Genomic DNA, 26,937 nt, shown 5'->3' with positions numbered 1-26,937 from the left:
AATCCGATATCTCCAATACCTGGCTCTGCATAAAAATGTGCAGAAGTGTAGTATGAGTACACCACAAATCGATACCCAGTAAGTATCAAGACTAACCTCGGTGGAGTTATGACGAGGTACGGTCAAGAAACTCACTAGTCAAATAACATGAGCAGTATAGCATACAAAAATAATGGAAAGACAAATAGCAGTGATAGCAACAATAATCAACTAGTGATATAAACAGTAAGGCAACAAGAACACCATAGATATTGCCCAAACGAATAATGAACACAAGCACAACCAATTAATCAAGTCCTTCAAAATATACATCTTTTATCTACAATTTTTGTTTTTCGAATAGAAATCTTTAGAATATAATCCTTTCAAATAAATATCTTACGAATATAATTATTTCAAATAAAATATCTTTCGAATATAATTCCTCAAATAAATATCGTTCGAATATAGTTTCTCAAATAAATATCTTTGGAATATAATTCTTCAAATAAAACCTTTCAAATATAATTCTTTCAAATAAACTCTTTCGAATATAATCCTTTCAAATAAAATATCTTTCGAATATAATTTCTTCAAATAAATATCTGTTGAATATAATCCTTTCAGATAAGTATCTTTCGAATATAATTTTTCAAATAAATATCTTTTGAATAAAATTCTTCAAATAAATTATTTCGAATAAAATTCTTCAAATATAATTCTTTCAAATAAAAGACATCATGTGACACTGTCACGACCCAAAAATTCCAAAAATCGATACTAGGCAAGCAGACAACATCAATAACCCATCATTTTTTATAAATACTGAAAACATAATAATTAATTTAAGGGGAAAACTCCCACCAACACTGAATATAAATTTACTCCCAAAATTTGATGTCACTGAGTACATGAGCATCTATACATTTCAAGTCTGGTAAACCCGGTCTATAATAATCCGAGACCAAATACAATAAACAAAAGGATATGGAAGGAGAGACAAGGTGTGCGAAACATAGCAACTACCTCTGAATATCCGAAAAATCAACTATGTGAAAGAATCAACCCCCACTATATCCGGGATCACCTGGATCTGCACACGAAGTGCAAGGTGTAGTATGAGTACAACCAACTCAGTAAGTAACAATAATAAATAAAGAACTGAAAGTAATGAGGAGCTTCTCAGCTAAGTCCAAATACAGTACTTTCCAACAAAAAAGGATAGGCATGCTCTCAAATTCAACATTTAAAATTTCACATAAATTTCATATCAAATTTGACTGACCCAGAAAATAATATTTTTTCTGAAATTTCCAAAATAGGGATATATGACAGCTAAAATGCAGCAAATAATGCAATCAGTGCATCCTCTCAGAGTAACAGTCACTCAGTCCTCTCATTCACTCCAATCTCACAGTCACTATTTTCTCACAGTCACTCATTCCTCATATCCACTCATTCCTCACAGTCACTCAGCACTCAACACTCGCACTCAGTAGGTACCTGCGCTCACTGGGGGTGTGTACAGAATCCGGAGGGGCTCCTTCATCCCAAGCGCTATATCAAGCCAATCATGGCATATAACAATGAAACATGTTGCGGCCTGTAGCCCGATCCCATAAATATTCTCACAATTAGGCCCTCGGCCTCACTCAGTCATCAACCTCTACAGTCTCTCGGGCTCAAGATGTCATGAAAATCAGCCCAAAAATGATAATATGATGCATCAATATATAGCAACAGAGACTGAGATATGATAGGAAATGAATGAACATGACTGAGTGTGAAATTACAATTTGAACATATAATTCAACCACAGAAATGATCCCAGTGGGTACCAATAATAACAACATATGTCTAAGCATGATTTTTAAGACGATTCTCAACTCAATTTTATCTAACACGTAGAGAATGTACGGATGTCAACAAATTATTCAACTACACAGTTCCATAGAATTTGACCAAGTCACAATTCCTACGGTGCATGCCCACACTCCGGGAACCTAGCATGTGCGTCACCTCAAAACCAATCACATGACACATAATCCGGGGTTTCATACCCTTAGGACTAAATTTAGAACTGTTACTTACCTCAAACTGTGTAATTCTTTATTCCTCTATGCCCTTGCCATGAGAATTGGTCTCCGAAAGCCTCGTATCTCTTTGAAGCCCTAGCAAGACCCTTGTGAAACCTTCAAACCTTGAACAAGAATTGATGGATAAATGATTAAGTCTTCACTTTCTCTCTCTAAAATGCTCTCACCTCTCTCTAAAATGTCAGATGAAACCCTTCAAAATGACCCCCAATAGCGTTTTATAGGAATTGGGTTAGGTTTACAAAACCAGAAAAATTAAGCCCCGAAACACATTTGTGTCCGCATATGCGACTGCATAACGCTTCTACGGCTCGCGAAATGGCCGAGAAATGTGGCCTCCGGTTCTGGGTAAGGCTGCCTCAGTATGCGGTCGTTATGCGGTCCGCAGACCTGTTCTGCGGTCGCATAATGCACCGCATAACTGATCTGCATTCGCATAATGCGCCGCAAACTTTCCTCCACACTTGCCCCACTCCTGATTCACTCTGCGGCCAATATGCGGTCCGCAAAGTGATTCTGCGAACGCATAGTGACCCTTTTTCGGCAAAATAGTTCCTTTACACTAATTGATCCACCCCGGCACCACAAAACCTTAATTTCCTTAGCAAAAATTCTCCGGGGTCGTTACACATAAGTCAGTATCCGGTCAACCTTTTCAACTTAAATTCTAAACCTTGGAACTAAGTGTTCCAAATCATTCCAAATACCTCACCGGACCCGAACCAATTACCCCCGACAAGCTAAATAACAACTGTAAATCACAATTTGAGCAGTAAATGGGGGAATAGGGTTGTAATACTCAAAACGACAGACCGGGTCGTTACAGACACCTCATTTCAAAATCATAAAAATTATGGGTCTCAGTCCACTTTCATATTTCCACGGCACCTCGTGCCCATATCTCTATCACAACCGCATGGACAACTCACGTACCCATATTATCATCCTTTACTCACGGCACCTCGTGACCACATTTCATATAACAAATGTACGGACAATTCACAAGGCAGAAGACATAATAATATAATGAAATGACTGAGAAGTGAACAATGAGAAATTTCAGAAAGGAAAGAACACATCAAATAAAGGTAAACAATAGGGGCGCTCCCGAGGTATCGCCTCGTAAACCCAAATGTAGATGCTCAATAGGGGGATCTCCCGAGGTACCGCCTCGTAGTCTCAAAATAAATATGCAAGACAGGGGGATCTCCCGAGGTACTGACTCGTAGTCCCAAAGTAAATATGCAAGACATGGGGTGCTCCTGAGGTACCTCCACGTAGTCCCAAAGTAAATATGCAAGCAGGGGGATCTCCAGAGGTACCGCCTCGTAGTCCCAAAGTAAATATGCAAGCAGGAGAATCTCCCGAGGTACCGCCTCATAGTCCCAAAGTAAATATGCAACAACAAAGACAGAAGAATAACTCAGCAAGAACTACCTCTTCTTAAATCCAAATTTCTGATAAATATATTAATGTCTTCATTTAAACTTATTAACTAATTATTTGCAGATGGGAAAATCCAAAATGTAATTATTTCCAGAAAATGTCAACTCAACCAGCACAAGGAATCCACATAAAAATCAAAGTAGCAATCACACCAAATTATCATATCAAACAAATTCGACAAACAAAGAACGAGGCATGACAAATAAGGATTTTATAAGTGCCAGCAAAATTTCCAATTTAATACTTAAAACTTCCTATGATTTTAAACCCATACAATTTGCACATATAATCCCGAGTACATACTCGTCATCTCGCGCACACGGTTTTCACATTACACAAATGGCACCTACGACTCAATGCCTAAGGGAAATTTTTCCCACACAAGGTTAGGCAAGATACTTATCTTTTTGAAGTTAGGGAGATATTCCAAAATAGCCTTCTTACTTGAATTGATCTCCGGATTGTTCAAATCTATCCAAATTAATTGTATAACTTTATTAAAATTCATTGAAAACAATTTCGGATAATAAAATATCGACTTAGAATTTTGCATTAAAAAGTCAACCGAAAGTCAACGCTGGGCTTGCCTCTCGAAACCCAACAGAATTTTTACGAAATCCGAACACCCATTCCGATACGAGTCCAATCATACTAGTTTCACTTAAATCCGACTCTGAATCGACTTTCAAATCCCAAAAAATTATTTTATGAAATTTCTACAATTTCTCCCAAATTTCCATCTCAAAATACTAATTAAATGATGAAAACAATAATGAATTCGTGTAATATAGCCAAAATCGAGTTCTCTAGGCCCAAAAATAAAAAATGAGATGAAAACCTCATTTATATGGTACCACATCCGACCTCCAAAGTGCTGACCGCATATTTTTGGGCGGTTCGCATATTCTGGGTTCTGCAGCCGTAACCCAAATTGTGCGGTCGCAGTTCAGCAATATCTGCACTACTAGGCTTTAGTAAATTGACCATAACTTTCTTTACAAATGTTTAAATTCTAAATGGTTTACCTTTCTGAAAACTAGACTCAAAGGACTATGACTTTTATTTTTGGATCATCACCAAATTCCTTATAGATCAAAAGATATAAGCTTCCGAAATTAGACCATCGAACCTGCAGATTCTCCTTACTGCGGCCGCAAAGAGGATTTTTGCGTTCCGCAATTTTCCTCTAAGATCCGTACATGAGGCTTTGCCTCAGCACTCCAAATCGTGCCCTCCGCACTTCAACTGTTCTAGAACATCATCAAAGTGCCGAAATGTCCAAACTCGCTCAACACTCATCCCGAAACACACCCGAGGCCCCCAGGACCTCAACCAAACATACCAGCAAGTGCTAAATCATCACGCGGACCCGCTCGAGGCCTCAAACCATATCAAACAATATCGAAACTATGAATCGCACCACAAATCGAACTCATGAATTTCCAAATTTTCCAACTTACAAAACTAGTGCTGAAACATATCAAATTAACCCGTAATGACGTCAAATTTCGCTTTCATAAATGACAAACAGGGTCACACAAATTTCTGAAATGGAGATGTTCCAATTTCTGAAATCGAAATCCGACCTCGTTATCAACCAATCAACTTACGGTCGAATTTAGGAATATTTTAAGAACTTCATTTTCCAACCTTTCGCCGAAATGTGCCGAATTGTCCTACAGACTTCCAAATCCAAATCCGAACATACGTCTAAGTCCGAAATCATCATACGAAGCTATTGACATCATCAAAATTCCGTTTCGGAATCGTTTGCTCAAAAGGCAAACTCCGGTCAACTCTTTTCATTTAAGCTTTAAAAATAAGAATTGTTCTTTCAATTTAGTTCCAAATCTTCCTAAAATCAAACTCGATCATATACGCAAGTCATAATACACATCACAAAGCTGCTTGGGACCTTAAGTTGCTGAACGAGATGCTAATTCACAAAACGACAAGTTGAGTCATTACCAGCACTTTATATTTTGTTTATTCTTTTGTGTGATTCTCGAAAGATAGCATGTACAGATATAATTGGATTGACTTTTCTAACACTCTTTCAAACAGACTATAAATTTACTTTCTCTGCAACCTGCTTTTTAAGACAGTGATGTGAAGTGAGCTATTAGCTCATATTTTGCAACTAAATCACACAAACCGACTAGATTATCAAACATGAATCACGTTCGAGACTAGAGAAATAGCACAATAGTAAAGAAAACGTACAAATCCATTATAAGAACCAAACGTCTATTTACATGTGTAGCATTGTGTTATTTTTTAGTTTTCATTGCCCCTATACATAACTAAACTTGCAAAAGAAACCTAAAGAAAAAATGTAAAGCTTGACAAAGTAAATTTGGTTAAAAATAAAGAGTATTCCTACTCCATATTATATGGTAATACATGACAAATAGGGTCACGCAAATTGATTTAGATAATATGATGTTCAAATCAATTCGTGAAAAGATCTTATGAACCCACATAAATTTCAAATCTTGAATCTGTATCTGTCAGGTTTGAACATGAGAAATAGATTGATCTTTTTGCTTAAAATAATATTCTAATACAACGTGCTTGGAGGGAAAATGAAACATCGGATTTGGGCAAGGTGAAACTTGCAACTCAAAAAAATTTTTTGTGCTTGTTTATATGATGACTATAGACAGCTGTGGCAGAAGCAGAATTTTCACCTAGGGGATTCAAAAAAAAAGAAGAGATAAACATATCAAGAAGCTAAGTGGATTCAATATCTATATATATACATTAAAAAAAAGTTGGCATTATATTCATAGTGTAATTTTTTTGCGTTGAACCCCCTTCAACCCTTCTGCCCACCTAGCTCTGCCCTGATAGATAGAATTCTGTTAAATTTCATTGGTCATTAATTAATCATGTAGTCGAATATGTCGAAGGTGAGATTTGCATTTGAATCTGCAAAAACATGTGTTTGTTTAATTTACATCATTCCTATATATTAACATATACTTCCTCTGTCTCAAATTAACAGTCGTGGTTACTAAAAATAATTGTCTCAAACTATTTATCATTTTAGAAGTTCAAGACAAATTGATTATTTTTTTCCTTTTTTACCTTTAGTAATAATTATTCATGAAGATGGAGATAACACATAAATAGAATATATATTTAATGAAGAGAGATTATCTCTTAAGGCATAAATAAGGATATAATAGTTCAATCTTTTTCCTAATTAATATTTCTTAAACACGACACATAATATGAGACAGAGGGAGTATTGCTGAAATGGAGATTGAGAGAGAGATAAACCCTAATTGACGAGGGAGAAGAGAGAGAGAAGAGAGGAGGAGCAACGAGATGAATGCAACAGTGAAAGAAATGAATGCTCTGCTTTGTATTACCTGAGCAACATGTATATATACACAACTCTACTAACTACTCTAACCACCTCTCTAACCAATCATATGCTCTATTAACTGACTAACTAATGCACTAATCTGCTAACACATAAATAGACTAAACTACCCCTTACTCAAGTTACATCTTTTGTCTCAATACTCCCCCTCAAGCTAGGTGGTAGGAAGACATCAAGTACACCTAGCTTGGACAGTAAATGCTCGTGTTGTGCTCATGGTAGACCTTTGGTTAGAATGTCTGCTAACTGCTCCTTTGTAGCTACATATTCTGTTCGTACCGGACTATTCTGTATCTTTTTTCCTTATAAAGTGAAGGTCTATTTCAATGTATTTGGTTCGTTCGTGAAACACTGGATTAGCAACTATTTGAATTGCTGATTTACTGTTAGTGTAGATGTTCACAAGGAGGCCAACTTCTATACCAATGTCTTTGAACAGACCAAGTATCCACACAAATTCAGCTACAGTTGATTCAATACTTCTGTACTCAGATTCTGCAAAACTCCTAGAAATGGTGCTTTGTTTCTTGGACTTTCAGGATATCAGGGAATCACCATATCTGATGAAGAATCTTGTTAATGACTTCCTAGTGATAGGGCAGACTGCCCAGTCTGCATCACAATATGCAGTGATAGTATTTCTCTGTTTGCTAGATAACATTATGCCTTGACCTGGTTGATTCTTCACATATCTAAACACTCTTTGAGCAACTTCCAAATGAGTTCTTTTTGGTTTCTGCATAAACTGGCTTAGTGTCTGAACATTATATGCTGGCCTTGTGACAGTCAGGTAGAGTAGTTTTTCTAGTAATCTTTGATACTGGTTGATGTCTGTTAACACTTCATCATCAGTTGCACTAGAGCTGCTAGTATGTTCATCATATTCCTTAGTGGTCAATTTGATGTTGGCTTCAATAGGTGTTGTTGCAGGTTTTGCAACTCCTAATCCAAGCTCAGAAATCAGCTCTAGAGTGTACTTCCTTTGGTGCATCATGATGCCTCTCTGTGACCTGGCAAACTCAATGCCAAGAAAGTATTTAAGCTCCCCTAGATCTTTCATTTTGAATTTTAGTTGCAGCTTGATCTTCATCTCAGCTATTAGTGTCAGATTAGGCTCAGTGATTAGCATATCATCAACATACACTAAGATGATTATGATATGTTCCCCTGACCCTTTGATGAACAATGAGTGATCATGTTGGCTTTGCATGAAGCCAAATCCCAGAAGTGCCTCAGACAGCTTAGCATTCCACTGTCTGGGTGTTTGTTTGAGCCCATACAGGGATTTCAAGAGTCTACATGCTAGTCTTGTCTCCCCCTGAATCTGAAAGCCCTGAGGTAAGGTCATATATAGAGATCTCCCTGAATAAAAACATTGTACACATCCATTTGGTGAATGTGGCACTGCTCAGAGGCAGCCACAACTAGAATGGTTCTAATAGTAACCATCTTAACAATTGGGCTAAATGTCTCGTGGTAGTCAATACCCTCCTGTTGGTTGTACCCTTTAGCCACAAGCCTGGATTTGAACCTCTCCACCTCTCATGTAGCATTGTACTTCACCTTATAGATCCACTTACAACCAATAGGCACCTTGCCTTCAGGTAAGGACACCACATCCCAGGTGTGATTGGATTCTAGTGCAGCAATTCCAGCTTGCATAGCTTCAACCCACTTAGGATCTTAAGCAGATTTCTCAAAAGAAGTAGGTTCCTGTATTGCAGAGAATGCAGTTAAATATGCCTGATATTTGGGAGAAATTCTATCATATGACACATAGTTAGCAATGGAATACGGAATAGATTTGTATCCAGGTTGTGACACAAAGTCCTTCATCCAAATGGGAGCCTGCCTTGTCCTCAAAGATCTCCTCAGACCAGTGGAGAGTTGAGATGACATAGAAGGAGGAATAGAAGGCATCACATCTGCTGCAGATTGGTGTAGAGCAGAAGAGCCAGTAGACTCATGCCTAGCAGGAACAGGAGGAAGTGAAGGCTGCTCTTCACTAGAATTGGACAATTCAGAAGGCAAGAAAATAGGTGGTGATGTATCTGTGATGTCTTTGAAGGGAAATATATCTTTCCTAAAGGATACATCCATGTTGATAAAAAATGAGAAGTGAGATCCAGTAGAATGTAGGCCTTCCGAGTGTCAGAGAAGCCCATGAGAACAACTGGCTTAGCCTTGGGCAGGAGTTTGTTTGTTTCATGAACTTGCTTGGAATAGAACAAACATCCAAGAATTCTTAAGTGACCCAGATTAGGTGTTATACCATACAATACTTCAAAAGGAGAAAGTCCATGAATAACAAAAGATGGCATCCTATTTATGAGGTACACTGCTGCAAGCACACAATGTCCCCAATACTTGATAGGAATATGGGCCCGAAACCTTAAAGCTCGTGTGACTTCTAGGATGTGCATGTGCTTTCTCTCAGCAATTCTATGTTGCCGAGGAGTATAGACACATGTTCTTTGATGAATGATACCATACTTCTGAAACAATGTGGTACAGGTAGAGTTGACAAACTCAGAGCCATTGTCTGACTTGACTGCCTTTACAACTTTGTTAAACTGAGTTTGAATGAGCACAATAAGCTGAGTAAGTACCACACATACATCATATTTGAGTTTCAGTAAAAAAAAAACCCAAGTCATCCTGGTAAAGTCATCAACAACAGTCAGAAAATATCTATTTCCATCAAAAGTTGCACAGTTATATGGACCCCAAACATCAAGATGTATTAGATCAAATGCAACAACAGTCTTAATACAGCTAGAAGGAAATGCCAGCCTGGTTTGCCTAGCACAAGGATAGACACTGCACTTATTGATAGTGTCATTGATACTAGCTAGTTTGGCAGCAAACAATTTTCTAAGAACAATACTGGATACATGCCCTAGTCTTTTATGCCACAAGGCAACATCAATTGTAGTGTCTCCCTTCCTTGACTTTATTCCAGCAGCAGCTAATGATCCAGCAGTGAGCATCTTTCCACCATATTTCTGCAGAAAGTATAGACCATCTCTTTCTCTACCAATCTCCCTCACCCTGCCACTGAAGAGATCCTGAAAGACACAGAAATTAGGATAAAAGGAAGCAAAGCATTTAAGGCCTCTTGTCACTTTGGAGTCTGATAATAAGTTGAACGTGAACTGAGGCACATAAAATACATCGTTAAGTGTGCTTATGTCTGAAATATTGCTGTCACCGGTGTGAGTCACTGGAGTGATATCTCCATTAGGTAACAAGACTGTCCTAGGCTTAGAAGGAGTAACTATAGAGGTCTTAGTAAACAAGTTAGCATCTGACACCATATGATTAGTCGTTCCAGTATCAATAATCCATTCTTGTGGACTAGTAGATGCTAAGAGAGCAGTGCTAGTACCTACCACATTTGCTTGAGCAGAGGAAGTTGAAGTTGAATTGTTCAGAATGTGCATTATCTGATCATATTGGTCTTTAGTGAAAGGGAACACATTTCCTTGAGTGTGTGGAGAGGAAACTGTGTAAGGTCTCTGTGCCTGTGTAGAGGAGGATCCTGCTAGAGCTTGAGTGCCACCCTGTGCCTGATTCACAGCTTGAGAAAATTCAACTCCTTGATTCATGATCTGTTGAGGCTTTTGATATGTAAGCAAATGAGGCATTGAAGTTTGCTGAGAAGCCTGGCGTGAGACATGATTGAAGTACATAGGCATAGTATATCCAGGTTCGACCATTGCATTATAAGCACCAGTTCCCCCTTTCTTTTTGAATTTATGATCTGATGGATAACCTATTATTTTGTAGCAGCTTTCTTTAATTTGACTCTTCATTTTGCAAAACTCACACTGAATATTGTAATTCTTCCTAAATTTTGGATTGAAATTAGGTTTAGCACTATATAGTGCAGTTGAATCATAAGAATGTGTGGCATTTACAGTAGGTGAGGATCCTAAAATACCAGCAGAAGCAGCTACAGCCCTTTGGCTTTCATCACTCATAAGAATGGCATATGCTTGATTCACTGAAGGAAGTGGCTTCATCATAAGTATTTGACTATGAGCTTGAGGGTAAGAATCATCCAAGCCCATTAGAAAATGATACACCTTTTTCTTTCGAAGATGCACAATAAACTCCTTAGTCTTGACACAATCACGGTCATGAGTGGGTATAACAGACGAAGATTCATCCCAAAAATCCTTGAGCTTTGAATAATAGACAAAAATATAAGAAGTACCTTGACTTAGGGTGGCAATTTCTTTGTGCAAATTTTAGCAACGAGTATCATTCACTTTGTCAAACCTCTCTTGTAAATCCGTCCACACCTTCTGTGCATTAGTGGCATAGGCAACACCACTGATTAGGACTGGTGCAACTGAGTTCATCAGCTATGACAACACAATTGCATTGCATCGTTCCCATTGATACCAATACTTCTCATGAAACCGCTCTTTTGTCCACCTGCCATCAGCAATACCCAGTTTATTATGACCAAGTAATGCAATCCGCATAGATCGATACCATAAGGAGTAATTATCAGTGCCAGTTAGTTGGAATGAAATCAAAGAGATTCCACTTGTGTCGCAGCTAGGTATAGTGGATGAGTGTCACGACCCAAAATTCCACCACAGACGCCGTGATGGAACTTAGTCTCTAAGACTAGGTAAGCCAATTACAATTACAATTCAAGCCATTTTTTTAACATATAATTTAATACAAGTGTCGAAACCAACAACATAAATAATTATAACACCTTCCCAAGACTGGTAATACTGAGTCATGAACTCTAACTGAATACATGCAATAAATCTCAAGATCGAATATACAATATTGTTCGAATAAGAGTTGACAGTACAATAAAATGGAAAGACTCTAAGGGACTGCGACGACCAAGCAGCTCTACCTTGAATCCTTGCAATCAACACACTAACTCTGCCCAAGTCCGATATCTTCCATACCTGGCTCTGCACAAAAATGTGCACAAGTATAGTATGAGTACACCACAGTCGGTACCCAGTAAGTATCAAGACTAACCTCAGTGGAGTAGTGACGAGGTATAGTCAAGACACTCACTAGTCTAATAACCTGCGTAATATAGCACACAAAAATAATAGAAAACAAATAACAATGATGACAATAATAATCAACCAATGATATAAATAGCAGGGCGAAAAAACACCATAAATATTGCTCAACAAATAATGAATACAAGTACAACCAATTAATCAAGTCCTTCAAATATAATTATTTCACCTATAAATCTTTCAATAATAATCTGCAGGATGTAATACTTTCCGATAATTTTATTTCGAATATACTTCCTTCACATAAATATGTTTCAAATATACTTCTTTCAAATACAATTCTTGGAATATAATTCCTTCAAATAAAAGTTATCCTGTGACACCGCATTTCATATTCATAAAAATATGGGTCTCAGCCCACTTTCATATTTTCACGGCACCTCGTGCCCAGGTTTCTACCACAACTGCACGGACAACTCACATGCTAAAAATATCAATATATAAAAGAATCTGCATGATCAATTTACTTTAGAAATAGTCTGAGTGAAGAAAATGACATTTGTACTTAAATTAAAGCATCAGATAAATTACCGATTTGTATGTAATACTTATTAATTTAAAACATAATAGAAATTTTCTTTTATTTAAAATAATTCAGTCATCAAAAATCAGTAAAAACCAGAATTATAAATCTTCAGAGTCTCGTATTAAAAAGCCCAAGCCAACACAATACAACAAGGAGCACAAAACACATAATAATAAAGTCAACTAGTACATCACCGGCGAAGACAAGAATTTACATATCATGAAAAAATAAAATAACCAAATGCAAGTGCATCCATAGAAAAATATCAATAAAAGGGCACTCCCGAGGTACCGCCTAGTAGTCCCAAAAGTAAATATGCAAGACATGGGGATCTCCCGGAATACCGTTCCGTAGTCCCAAAGTAAATATGCAGGGTAGGGGGATCTCCCGGAATACCGTTCCGTAGTCCCAAAGTAAATATGCAGGATAGGGGGATCTCCCAGAATAGCGTTCCGTAGTCCCAAAGTAAATATGATTTCAACAACTGCACATCAAGTGCTCACATATCACAAATGGCTCATCAAGTGCTCAAATACTACAACATATCACAAATTTCATTAATTATTTGCAGATAAAAAATCTATAATAAAATTATCTCCAAGAAATAACAACTCAACAAAAATACGGGATTCACATAAAAATTAAAGTGGTAATCACACTAAATTATCATATAAAAACAAATTCAATAAAGCAAGGAATGAGGCATTTCAAATCAAGGATTTACTAAGTTCCAACAATTTTCCAATTTAATACATACGAGCGTCTACGAATTTCAACCAATGTAATTTGCACATATAAACCAAGTACGTACTCGTCACCTCGCATACATGATTTTTCAATTTCACAATTTTCACATAAGACTCAATGCCTAAGTGGTAATTCCCCCACTCAAGGTTAGGCAAGATACGTACATTTTTGAAGTTATGCCGATATTTCAAAATCGTTTTCTTGCTTGAATTGACCTTCGGATAGCTCAAATCTAACCAAATTAATTCAATTCAGTGAATACTAATTATAGAAATTAATTCCATATGAAAATACTAATTTTCCAACAAAAATTCGAAATTTAACTCAAAATTGCATGTGAGGCCCACGTCTCAGAATCTGACGAAACTCACAAAATCCGACAACCCATTCAATTAGGAGTCCACCCATACCAATTTTATCAAATTCCGATAACAACTCGACCTCCAAATCTAAAATTTTCGTTCTTGAAAAATTTTGCAAAAATCTTGATTTCTTCCATTTAAATCACAAATAAATGATGAATATAACCATGGATTTATGAAATATAATCACTTTTGGATATAAAACACTTACCCCAATCCATATGGCGAAGATCGCCTCAAAAATCGCTTCAATGTGAGCTCCATAGCTCCAAATATATTAAAAATGGAAAATGGGACGACCTGCTTTATAACTAACAGTTCTGTCCAGACTGCCCTCGGCTCTCGGCCCTCGGTCCTCGGCCTCGATCCTGGGCCTCAATCCTCAGCTTTCGATTCTCGGCCTTTGATCCTCGGCCTCGGTCTTCGGCCTTCGATTTCTGCCCCCGAATTTCAGCAGAAAATATTACAGCAGCTTTTGCAGCAGCTGTTTAAGTCCAACTTTGGATCCGTTAACCATCCGAAACTCACCCGAACACAACTCATATATGAATTTCAATCATAAAATACGCTACAGACCTGCTCGCGTACTCAAAATACTGAAAAGAGGTCATCTTGACCCGATATTGTCCATGATTAAACTCTCAAATTTCTTAACCTTACTAGTCTCTCAACCAATGATTAAAAAAAATATATATACCCAAGCCCCTCGGGACCTAACCAAATATACCAACAAGTCCTAAAATATCATACGAAATTAGTCAAAACCTCAAATAATATCAAACAACGCTAAAACCATGAATCATACCCCAATTCCACCTTAATGAAACTAAGAAATTCCAACTTCTACATTCGACGCCGAAACCTATCAAATCAAGTCCGATTGACCTCAAATTTTACACACAAGTCATAAATGATATAACGGACCTATAAAAATTTTATTCCGACCCCGATATCAAAAAGTTAACTCCCCGGTCAAACTTCCAAACTTAAATTCCTATTTTAACAATTTCAAGCCTAATTCAACTACGGACTTCCAAATAAAATTTCGAACACGCTCCTAAGTCCAAAATCACCATACGGAGCTGTTGGAATAATCAAAATTCTATTCCGGGGTCGTTTGCTTAAAAGTCAACTCTCCGGTCAACTCTTTCCATTTAAGCTTCAAAAAATTATTTTTCTCACTTTAATCCCAAATCTTTCGAAAATTAGACTCGACCACATACGTGGGTCATAATACATAGTAAGAAGTTTCTCGAGACCTTAAGTCACTAAACGGGGCATAAATTCTTAGAACGACAAGTCGGGTCGTTACATTGAGTGACTGCAACTGTAACACCTTCCTCAAATTCATTATCGGAGGATGCATGTGATGCATTTTCAGTTGTGACTGTTGCATTTTCATGATCCAAATCACCAAACACCATTGTTGAATAAATTTTGGACCTCAAATCAAAAAAGTGAGATCTTAATTGTTTGAGACTGCAGAGAAGGAAAAACAGAGTAGAGAAGAAAGTAACAGAGTTGGAGAGAAAGCAGAGGATCGATTTATGAGCTTCGACTCTGTGCTCGAGCTCTGATACCATGCTGAAATGGAGATTGATAGAAAGAGATAAACTCTAACTGACGAGGGAGAAGAGAGGAGGAGCAACGAGATGAATGCAACAATGAAAGAAATGAATGCTCTGCTTTGCATTACCTGAGCAACATGTATATATACACAAACTTCACTAATTACTCTAACCAATCACATGCTCTATTAACCGACTAACTAATGTACTAATCTGCTAACAAATAAATAGACTAAACTACCCCTTATTCAAGTTACATCTTTTGTCTCAACAAGTATATTCATATTTTGCTAGACCAATTGACTCTATATGATTCTCGTGACTCATAGATATAGTCATATTTACCGTACAATTTTGGTACAACCCTAAGATATTTCCATTTTTGGTAGGTGCGCGTACCCGTGCAAATGTTAAACTTTGAAATCTCGACCATTTGAATTGACCTAAAGCAAAGGCCTTCAGCAATATAACCTTTTATATATGCAAACTTTCTATATGTACTTCTTGCAATTTTAATCTGAGTCGTTGAGCGTAAGAGATGACGTTATATTATCCATTACGTACATGCGTTCGCATGCAGTAGAACGTGAATGCTCTTTAACATTAATGCATTCATATTTTGTTTCACTCCGATCTTTAGTTTCAGAATATTATTGTAGCAGGCGGAGCTAGGAATTTGATTTTAAGAGTTCTGAATACTAAAAAATATAGCTTATCGGATTCTAAATAAAGTTTTTAAACATATTAATTGAATTCTTAACATAAATACAAGGTCTCAGTTACTGATTCTATTGAACTCATTAGCGTAACTATTCGCATAGTAGTCGAGTGTCATCATGCATGTAGTCATGCAAAGTTAATGAATACGTGACTGGAAAAGTATTCTAAGACACTTCTTTGGTGTTTTTCCAGATTCAATTAATTGAGCTTTGACTAATTAATGCTATAATGTATTTTTTGTTGAGGAAAATTAGTACAACTTATAGTATTTTTGGTGCAATATACTATTTAAATATTAGAATAATCTAGTCCTATTTAAATTCGACTATTAGTGCAGTTGATAATTAATAAGTGAAAAGTATGTAGAATTGTTTTAAAAAAATTTAAAAGATATTTTATATGCCTTATTGCAACAAGGACACCTTCTTTATGAGATTGATCATCACGTAAATTTCGAAATCTTGTTCAAATTCAAACGTGTTTCTTCTCTTCACAATTACCTTTTTGGCTTTGAAACTTTCTCTAGATGTCAAAAGGTTAATTTCAAGAGTCAATTCAACATTCTAATTAAGATGTATTTCATCAATTGTTTCTTCTTCTATCACCTATATATATATGTCCTGTCTAAATGAAATTGTTGCATAAAGCAACTCAACAAACTCTCATCTCTCCCCCAAACCTAGTGTGCCTGTTTTTCATCACAGTTTTGATCTATAGATTAAGCCATTACCAACAAGTTAATTCATTCAGAAATCAGTTAACTGCATTTTTAGAGAAGGCGGAGTGTCTTTGGCTCAGCATTATAGCATCAGTATTTTCGTCCTCAATTCTCTTACGTATTCACTTAATTAGTTTGCAAAAAGAGCCACAAAAAGAATGTCGGTTTCATTTGCAGCAATGGCCATGATGGGAGCTGACTATCTTAAAGATGGAATTAGCATTGAAGAATTTGAAAGGCATGAAGCTGAAGTGCCTCCTTATTTATTAGCTGATGAAAAAGAAGAAGAAAATGATGAAAATTTCTTCTCAAGGAAGATAAATATCCATAATGAGAGTTTTCCCACAAAATATTCACATGAATTTCCTTTTGTTCTCATGAGTTTGATAGATGTGAAAATGATGAAGGAAAGCAGAAGAAGACTTTAGATAGAAATCAGATTTTCTTGGAATTCTTGGAAAAGAAGAATGTAGCAAGTTTTTGAGACTAGTAGGAATAGTCATTGTATAGAATTTAAGTTTTTGTACTTTAATAGTGTAATTATTTTTATACTATAAGTGCAATTTAATTTAAGTATAGTAAGTTTTTACTTTATTTTTCAAGTTATCATATCACAGTTGATGTATAAAGAGTTAACTATTATCAGAGGCGGATGCAAAGTGTTGGTACCGGGTTCAACTGAACGCAGTACTTTTGACGCGAAACATAAATTTATGTATAAAAATTTATTAATATTGCAATATATAGCAATATGAACCCATAACTTTAAAAAGATAATGAGTTTTAATGCTAAAAACCTTAAAGGTTGAACCCATAAAACTTAAATTCTAGATTCGTCTCTGCCTATTGTAGATAATTTTAATTGATGGTGTAAAAAATTGAATACATCACGTAAATTTGAACTCCATTGAGTAATGTTCTTTTTGTAACTACTCTTTTGAAAATAGGATCATAGTTATATAAAGGTTGATGAGCCGCATTTTATGTCATGAACGTTGGACTAATTGAACTTATGCTATTTGAAGCATCATAGAAACAATCTCTGTTTTGTTGTTCCACAAAATACAATACAGAAAATAAATTATGAACCTTTGTATATGAAACTGTATAAATCTAAAAATGGAATTCGGCACCCAAGATACTCCTCCATTATATATCATTTGTTACATTTATTTTTTCATATATAATATAGAAAAAATGGAAGGTTTTCGTGTGATTTAATTTTCATCATTGCGTTTCTATAAGGAACTATTAACAGAAGTATATGGGTAAATAAGTTCGAGGTACTTTTGAATAAACATAACTGTTTTTTCTTTTTAAAAAAAGTCATAACAATTTGGGACATTTATAAAAGAAGAAATAACACAAATAGCCGCTCACTTAATTCATTAAATTAAAAATAGCCAGCAGATATACAATATATGTATAATTCATTTATAAAATATATATAATTGTAATCCATATATAATATATGTATACCAATTAGAAAAAATAAATATTAAATTTCCAAAGGCTAGTGACAAATAATACGTGGGACACAAGGAGTAGTAGCCTGAGAAGACTTATTGTATTTTCCCATGTTGTTTTGTTTATATGTTGGGAAATATAAACTTGTGGAGAGCAGAAGATTGGAGGCTTTGATAGAGATCTCAGTACTTAAGAAATTTAAGCTTTCAATACACTACTAGAAAAAATTTTCGATCGACTTTAATCCGTTGAAATTAAGTTGGTCGGTAATAATAGCGACCGAAGTCAGTCGCACTTTCCGACCGATGTCAGTCGGTCAATTAAATTTCACGAACGATCAAAAAAGAAAAGGTTATTTGAGGGATGCTAAAGGGTGCTATTCGAGGTCTCAGAATAAAGAAATGAATGTTTAAAATTAAAGATGACATATTGGGTCATCACAGTTAGACACGGGCTAACATCATCAAATATCCCAACGGGTATAAACACGAGAGTAGAGTACAAATTCACAAATTCACCATATAAGGAGTATGAAAGAAGCTCTCACCTCGATAATCAGAATCGAATAAAAATAAGAATAGTGCTCATTTATTATGAATTAACTCATACCTATATTGACACCATCTGGTGTAGCGGCCTCAGCCATACCATAGAAAATATATCAACGGGCTGGGCCTCTCCCTCTAGGGCACCCTCTACCCGCCTGTCCTCCACCCCTAACTGGTTGTGTATGTAGGGTAGTAACTGGAATAGAACATGCAGTCTAAGTGTTCTAATGAAATCCACCTCTTCCAAGGCTAGGACAATCTCTCATGATGTGCCTAGTATCACCACACTTATAACAACCCCTCTGAGGTTGTGACTGCTCGTACTGCATCTATGTCGGATAACTAGAATAACCACTCTAAGAACCTCGTGCCGGTGGTGCACTAAAAGTATTAATTTGAGCACTACGAGTACTCTGAATTGCGTACTGGGCTGCCCGACTGCCCGCATCTCCGCCGTGATGAGTCATATCTGCAGAGTAGAATCCACTGAATCCTCCAGAGTTCCGATACCTTTTGACCTCCTTAGACTACTTTTCCTAACTTCGAACAAGTTCTAACATCCTGGCAATCTCTACTACTTGCTGAAATGGATGTCAGTCTGTAACTCTCGAGCCATACGTGTTTTAAAATCACAATTGAGCCCTTCGATGAATCTGCGGACTCACTCTCTAACTGTAGGAACCAAGATAGGTGCATGACGGGCTTACTCACTGAACCTGATAGCATATTCTGACACCGTCAGGGTGCCCTGACGCAACCGTTCAAACTTTGTGTGCCACATATCCCGAAGAGTCTAGGGAACAAACTCTTTCAAAAACATCTACGAAGGTTGAGCCTAAGTTGGTGGCATTGCACCGGCTGGTCTACCTTATCCATAAACTTGCCACCATTGATACGCTGCTCCTGACAACTGAAATGTAGTAAAGGCAACTCCACTCACTTCTACAATACCCATGGTGCGGGGAATACGGTGACACTTTTCTAGGAATCCCTGGGTATCCTCTGTAGTTGTGCCACTGAAAGTAGGTGGGCTATACCTCTTAAACCTCTCAAGTCTTTTTTGTTCCTCTTTTGATGCCTCTGGCCTGACCTCAGGCTGAACCAGAATAACAGGTTGTACCGGCACCACATCCAGAACCTGACCAATGTGAATCTGTTGCTCTGGAGTACGGACAGTAGGAGTTTGAGCTCCTCCCCTTTTCTAGGGGAATATTTGGTGAAACAGAGATCAATCCCGCTTGAGTTAATGTTCCAAACATATTCAGGAACTGTTCTCTCTCTCTCTCTCTCTCTCTCTCTCTCTCTCATATATATATATATATATATATATATATATATATATATATATATATATATTGCAATTTTTATCTGAGTCGTTGAGTGTAAGAGATGGCGTTATATCCATTACGTACATGCGTTCGCATGCAGTAGAATGTGAAGGCTCTTTAGCATTAATGCTTTCATATTGTGTTTTACTTCGATCATGAGTTTCAGAATATTTATGTAGTAGGTGGAGCTAGGATTTTGATTTTAAGGGTTCTGAATTCTAAAAAATATAGCTTATCGGATTCTAAATAAAGTTTTTAAACATATTAATTGAATTCTTAACATAAATACAAGGTCTCGGTCAAAGCTACTGATTCTATTGAACTCATTAGCGGAACTATTCGCATAGTAGTCGAGTGTCATCATGCGTGTAGTCATGCAAAGTTAATGAATACGTGACTGGAAAACATTCATTGAACTGATAATCAATAGAAATAACGCGGAGAGCAGATTCAATCATACTTGTACTTAGAATATACTAAGACACTTCTTTGGTGTTTTTCCAGATTCAATTAATTGACCTTTGACTAATTAATGCTATAATGTATTCTTTGTTGAAGAAAATTAGTATAACTTATAGTATATTTGGTGCAATATACTATTTAAATATTAGAATAATCTAGTCCTATTTAAATTCGACTATTAGTGCAGTTGATAATTAATAAGTGAAAAGTATGTAGAATATTTTTAAAAAAATTAAAAAGATATTTTATATGCCATATTGCAACAAGGACACCTTCGTTATGAGATTGATCATCACGTGAAATTTCGAAATCCTGTTCAAATTCAAACGTGTTTCTTCTCTTCACAATTACCTTTTTGGCTTTGAAACTTTCTCTAGATGTCAAAAGGTTAATTTCAAGAGTCAATTCAACATTCTAATTAAGTAGTATTTCATCATTTTTTTCTTCTTCATCACCTATATATATGTCTTGTCTAAATGAGATTGTTGCATACAACAACTCAACAAAGTCTCATCTCTCCCCAAACCTCACATGCCCGTTTTTTATCACAGTTTCGATCTATAGATTAAGCCATTACCAAGAAGTTAATTCATTCAGAATTCAGTTAACTAGAGAAAGCGGAGTGTCTTTGACTCAGCACTATAGTATCAGTATTTTCGTCCTCAATTCTCTTACTTATTCACTTAATTAGTTTGCAAAAAGAGCCACAAAAAGAATGTCGGTTTCATTTGCAGCAATGGCCATGATGGGAGCTGACTATCTTAAAGATGGAATGAGAATTGAAGAATTTGAAAGGCATGAAGCTGAAGTGCCTCCTTATTTATTAGCTGACGAAAAAGAAGAAGAAAATGATGAAAATTTCTTCTCAAGGAAGATAAATATCCATAATGAGAGTTTTCCCACAAAATATTCACATGAATTTCCTTCTTGTTCTCAAGAGTTTGATAGATGTGAAAATGATGAAGGAAAGCAGAAGAAGACTTAAGATAGAAACCAGATTTTCTTGGAATTCTTGGAAAAGAAGGATGTAGCATGTTTTTTGAGACTAGTAGAATAGTCATTGTATAGAATTTAAATAGTCATTGCATAGAATTTAAGTTTTTGTACTTTAATAGTGTAATTTTTTTTATCATCTACAATCTCTTTAAAGAACATTCTTGAAAAGCTCTCGCTTCTCTCTACTTTCTCTCTCTAGAGCACAATAGTGAATTTACCGTGCTCAGCCATCGAAAATGGCCAGAGGAAGGCCGGCGAAGAAGCAAAATAACAGGACGACAGTGGCCATTGAGGCTATAGCCAAAAGGATTGGTGTAACATATGCATACAAGGAGGGCGAAGGAAATGAAGACGAATCAGACTGGTCGACCTTGCCAAATCAGAGGAGTGGACCTAATACACCACTCTCCGGTACAATTATCACTGGAATTATGCAAACGAGCAGTAATCAGAATAAAGGAACTCCTGAATCAGTGGTTTCAGCACATGCATGTGGTGAAATTCCACAGAAGGACCATAAGGCACAAGGAAATGACAAGGTGACGGAAATACAGAAGGTATCAGAGGAACCACATGCGAAGGGACCTGAGAATAAGACATGGGAAAATCTAGTGGGTAATAACCGTTTCGGATTGAGAGGCATGAATCTCAGCTTTGTGGTTTCAATAATGCAAAATGGGGAAACTATAGTGAAATTATTGAAAAATGAGGTGAAAAAGGAAACAGAGAAATTGAGGAATGCTATAATACTATATGTAGTACGAACTACACCTACGATTGGAGCTCTGAAAAGGTTTCTATGCAGGCAATGCGCTAGTGAGGCAGTGGTCGCAGGTGCGAGAGAATTTTCGCACCTGCGAGGCCGCAGATGCGGACGGGGCATCGCAGAAGCGTAAGGTCCGCAGAAACTAGTCCGCAGAAGCGGACTCTTGTCCACAGGAGCGAAGGAGGCACAGAAGTGGAAGAAAGACCGCATAAGCGATTAAAATTTCACAAATGCGAAAACACTGGTAGTGTTAAAACGAGGGGTTCCGAGGTTCTTTCTCTTTATTGGACTTCAAACACACGGTTTGGGACGATTTTTCGAGGAGTTTCACGGGAATTCTTGAGGTAAGTCACTTGTAATCATTATTAGTCAATAATATTAAACTTTTATTTAGTATATCGACTACATTACGTATTTTTAAGGTGAAATTCGAGGATTTGGGCCTAGGGATTTGAAAATAAGATTTGGAGATTTAAAGGACGAGTTGATGTAGGAATTTGATAAAATTTGTATGGTTGGACTCGTGGTTGAATGGGTGTTCACATTTTGTATTTTTTTGTCTAGTTTCGAGACGTTGGCCCCACTGTTGATTTTTAAGTTGAATTTCGAATTTTAATTGAAAAATTTAGAATTTTTATATAGAATTGGTTTCTATAATTCGTGTTGAGTATATTGAATTGTTTGTGACTAGATTCGAGGTATTCCGACACCAATTCACGAGGTAAAGGTTTATCGAAATCTTGAGTTGGCTTTAAAGCGAGGTAAGTATCGTGGTTAACCTAGACTTGAGGGAGTGAGACTTGTTTGTATATTTGTTGCGTGATTTAATGTGCGGGGTACAACGTATATGTAAGGTGAAGAGTACTTATGCATTGTGATTGAGTCAAAGCATGCGGGTGGAATTTGTTCATTGTGAATAATTGCCTTTTTAATTAAGATATTCCTGCTTAAGTTTATTATTGTTTATTTGATCTTTATTCGTGAAATTATTGCTAATTTAATTATTGTTGAATATTTTGAAAGGAGAGGTCGGTATTCTGGTATTTAATTGATTGATAAGTATAGATCCTCGCATTTAAAAGACTCTTCTGAATTTATATTATCATTATCACGGTGAGGAAGAATGTAAAGCAGGAAGGGTGATGCCATGCCATTTAAATTATTTATTCATCGTACTGTGGCAAGAAAGAGAGCTAAAGTACGAAGGGTGATTCCGTGTCATTCATATTATTTATTTATCATTTCACGGGAAGGATGAGAGTAAAAGCACAAAGGGTGGTGTCATGTCATTTTTATATTTCAGCTACCTATTTTGTTGTTGGTGCATTATTTAGCTGCTACATGACACTTCCCTGGCTAAAAATTTTATACCATTTCCCTTCACATGTTCCCTCCCAAAATTATAAAATCTGTTAATTACTGTGTTCAATATTGCTTCATATATGTATATACTGACACATGTTGTTTACGTATGTGTCTTGTCATAGACTTGTCACTACTTTGTCGAGGTTAGGCTCGACACTTACAGAGTACATGAGGTCGGTTGTACTCATACTACCCTCTTCACTTCTTGTGCAGATTTTGGAGTTGGTCCCAGCGGCATACCATAGACTTTCTCGGATTCAGCTATCCAGAGAAGACTTGAGGTATAACTGCACAGCATCCGCAATTCTTAAGTCCCCTTCTACATTATCTTAGCTGTGTATTATATCTCAAACAACTTGAATTTTATTCAGATCTTTATTTGTATTATTCTAGTAGCTCGTGCACTTGTGACACCAAATTCGGGGATATATTTGGATGATTCAGTTGTTTTGGTCTTCCGCACTTTATTTCAGTAATTGACATCCATTTAATTTGATTTGTTTAAAAATGGTTAAGATCATTCTAACATCAGCTTGCCTAGAAAGTGAAATATTAGGCGCCATCACGGTCCCGAAGGTGAGAATTTCAGGTCGTGACGAGTTGGTATCAGAGCACTAGGTTACTTAGATCTCACGAGTGACGAGCAAGCTTAGTAGAGTCTGAAGGATCGGTACGGAAATGCATGTACTTATCTTCTAGAGGCTATAAAGTTTAGAAACAATATAACTTCTTTCTTATTTTGTCGTGCAATTTTTTTTTATTATCGATGATTGAACCATTCTATTTTTGTTCTCTCGCAGATGGCATGAACACGTACTACATCTACCGCCGGACAGGAGCCAGAGCCCTCGTTGGTAACTATGACCAGGGGTAGAGGCCGAGGTCGCGCCAGAGGCAGAGGTAGAAGCAGAGGTAGATCTCAATCTAAAGTCCGAGCAACAAGACCTGTTGTAGAACCTCAGGTGGATTTGGAAGCGGAGGTTCCAGCTCATACTGTACATGTTGGACCAGTTCAGGTCCTGGAAGGATTCATAGCTACTCTAGTGCTTCAGGATGCTCTAGTCCGTTTGGTGAGCCTTATGGAGGGTGTGGCCCAGAATGGTATATTTCTAGTAGCACCAGCCGTCTCACATGCTGGGGGAGAAGCGCAGACTCATACTACTCATGCCCCGGAGCAGATGGTTCCCCAGTATTAGGCTCCAGCAGCCCCGCCAGTTAGGGTAATTCAGTCGGTGGTTGCGGCACAAGCCGATAATAGGCCTGCCATGACTTTTGAGGCTTTATTGAGGTTGGACAAGTTTACTAAACTCTTTCTAGTTAACTTCAGTGGTGAACCTTATGAGGACCCTTAGGGTTATGTTGACCGTTGTCATGAGGTGCTGTGGAACATGGGTATAGTCGAGACCAATGAGGTAGATTTTGTTGTGTTTCGGATGACGGGTTCCGCCAAGAGGTAGTGGAGAGATTATATGTTGACCATACAAGCTGGGTTGCCTGCACTTACCTGGGATCGGTTCTCCCAGCTATATTTAGAGAAGTACCTCCCTGTCATACTAAGAGAGGATTACCACAGGTAGTTTGAACGTCTCCAGCAGGGCAGTATGACTGTTACTCAGTACGAGACTCGTTTTGTAGATCTAGCTTGCCATGCTACTATCTTTCTCTCTACTGAGAAGAAGAGGGTAAGGAGATTCATTGAGGGACTCACTTACCTTATCAGGCTTCAGATGACCAAGGAGACCAAAAGTAATATTTCCTTTCAGGCGGCTGCAAATGTTGCTAGACGGATAGAGATGGTTCTTGCTCAGGAAAAGGGACATGTGTCTGATAAAAAACCTCGTCGGTTCGGTGGGTTCAGTGGTGTGTCGTCTGGAGATAAGGGTAATTTTGGTAGAGGCCATCCTCCTAGGCCATTTCAATCAGCACTCCAGGCATCTCATGGTGCTTCAGGGAGCCGTGGTCCTATTGCGTCTCATCTTGACCAGTTAGCTTAAAGTGCACCACCAGCTCCTATTAGTGCACCTCCGATCCAAAGTCATTAGAGTGATCATCCAGGTCGACATGGCCAGTTCCAGGGTTAGCAGTCACAACAGCTGAGGGCTTGTTATACTTATGGGTACCTTAGGCACATTGCTAGATTTTTCCCCAGGTCTTAGGGCAGCACGCAACATCAAGTTTCTCGTGCAATGATTTCATCACCAGCTGTTCCGCCACCCGCCCAGCCAACTAGGGGCAGGGGTCAGACAACTAGAGGTGGAGGTCAGGTCGTTAGAGGTGGATGCCAGCCAGTTAGAGGTCATCCTATAGATGTAGGTCCGGGTGGTGGGGCCCAGCACCAATTCTATGTTTTTCTAGCTAGACCTAAGGCTGAGTCGTCTGATGCCATGATCACAGGTATTGTTCTAGTTTGCCATAGAGATGCTTCAGTTCTATTTGATTCGGGATGTACTTATTCCTATGTGTCCTCCTATTTGGCTTCATATCTGGTTGTGCCTCGTGATTCTATGGGTGTTTCTGTGTATGTGTCCACACCTATAGGGGATTCTATTATGGTAGATCATGTCTATCATTCATGTGTGGTTACTATTGGGAGTCTTGAGACTAGCATGGATCTTCTACTTCTTGATATGGTAGATTTTGATGTCATCTTGGGTATTTACTGGCTGTCACATTATCATGCTATATTGGATTGTCACGCCAAAACAGCGACCCTAGCCATGCCGAGGTTGCCTCATTTAGAGTGGAAAGGGACTCCTGTCCATTCCACCAGCAGGGTTATCTCTTATGTGAAAGCTCGGCGTATGGTCGGGAAGGGGTGTCTAGCTTATTTGGCTTATATTCGCGATCACAATGTGGATGTTCCTTCTATGGATTCGGTCCCATTTGTCCGTGAGTTTCCATATGTATTTCCTACAGATTTGCCGGGAATACCACCCGATAGAGATATTGATTTCTGTATTGATTTGGCTCCGGGCATCCAACCCATTTCTATTCCACCATACCATATGGCCCTGCCGAAGCTAAAGGATTTGAAGGAGCAGTTACAAGACTTGCTTGAGCAGGGACACATTAGACCTAGCGTCTCGCCCTAGGGTACACCGGTGTTATTTGTAAAGAAGAAAGATGATTCAATGCGGATGTGTATAGATTATCGGCAGTTGAACAAGGCTACTATCAAGAACAAGTATTTGTTGCCAAGAATTGATGAATTATTCGATCAGCTTTAGGGTGCCAAGGTGGTTTCAAAGATCAATTTGAGGTCTGGTTACATCAGTTGAAGATTAGGGTATCCGATGTCCCTAACACAGCTTTCGGACTCGGTATGGGCATATGAATTCCTAGTGATGTCATTTGGGCTGACAAATGCCCCAGCAAAATTTATGGAT

At 37.6% G+C, this 26,937-nt stretch overlaps 2 protein-coding genes across 2 annotated transcripts; one reads left to right on the top strand and one right to left on the bottom strand.

Moving 5' to 3' along the window:
* Positions 1-8,595: 8,595 nt before the first annotated feature.
* On the bottom strand, positions 8,596-15,037 carry LOC104097976 (uncharacterized). Its single transcript, XM_070176899.1, has 4 exons — positions 14,936-15,037; positions 11,220-11,282; positions 9,190-11,099; positions 8,596-8,995 (listed from the first exon to the last, which is right to left on the bottom strand). The coding sequence occupies exons 1-4, from the start codon at positions 15,035-15,037 to the stop codon at positions 8,596-8,598; spliced, it is 2,475 nt and encodes an 824-aa protein (XP_070033000.1).
* A 10,700-nt stretch (positions 15,038-25,737) lies between these two features.
* LOC138893128 (uncharacterized) lies at positions 25,738-26,643 on the top strand. The gene has a single exon (XM_070176898.1). The coding sequence runs from the start codon at positions 25,738-25,740 to the stop codon at positions 26,641-26,643; it is 906 nt and encodes a 301-aa protein (XP_070032999.1).
* The last annotated feature ends 294 nt before the right edge of the window (positions 26,644-26,937 follow it).

Source organism: Nicotiana tomentosiformis, chromosome 5 (assembly GCF_000390325.3).
Source record: "Nicotiana tomentosiformis chromosome 5, ASM39032v3, whole genome shotgun sequence".
In the NCBI taxonomy this organism is placed as follows: domain Eukaryota; kingdom Viridiplantae; phylum Streptophyta; class Magnoliopsida; order Solanales; family Solanaceae; genus Nicotiana; species Nicotiana tomentosiformis.
The sequence above is the reverse complement of the archived record's forward strand: the minus strand, read 5'-3'. Positions and strand labels throughout refer to the sequence as shown.

Bases quoted from the DNA above. Each gene is read 5' to 3' on its own strand.
- LOC104097976 (XM_070176899.1), bottom strand. From the start codon at position 15,037: ATGGTGTTTGGTGATTTGGATCATGAAAATGCAACAGTCACAACTGAA. The intron at 11,283-14,935 runs GTCACTCAATGT...GTGTTGTCATAG, and splicing joins AGGAAGGTGTTACAGTTGCA to CTGATGAACTCAGTTGCACC. The intron at 11,100-11,219 runs GTGTGGACGGAT...TATTATTCAAAG, and splicing joins ATGCCACTAATGCACAGAAG to CTCAAGGATTTTTGGGATGA.
- LOC138893128 (XM_070176898.1), top strand. From the start codon at position 25,738: ATGATTTCATCACCAGCTGTTCCGCCACCCGCCCAGCCAACTAGGGGC.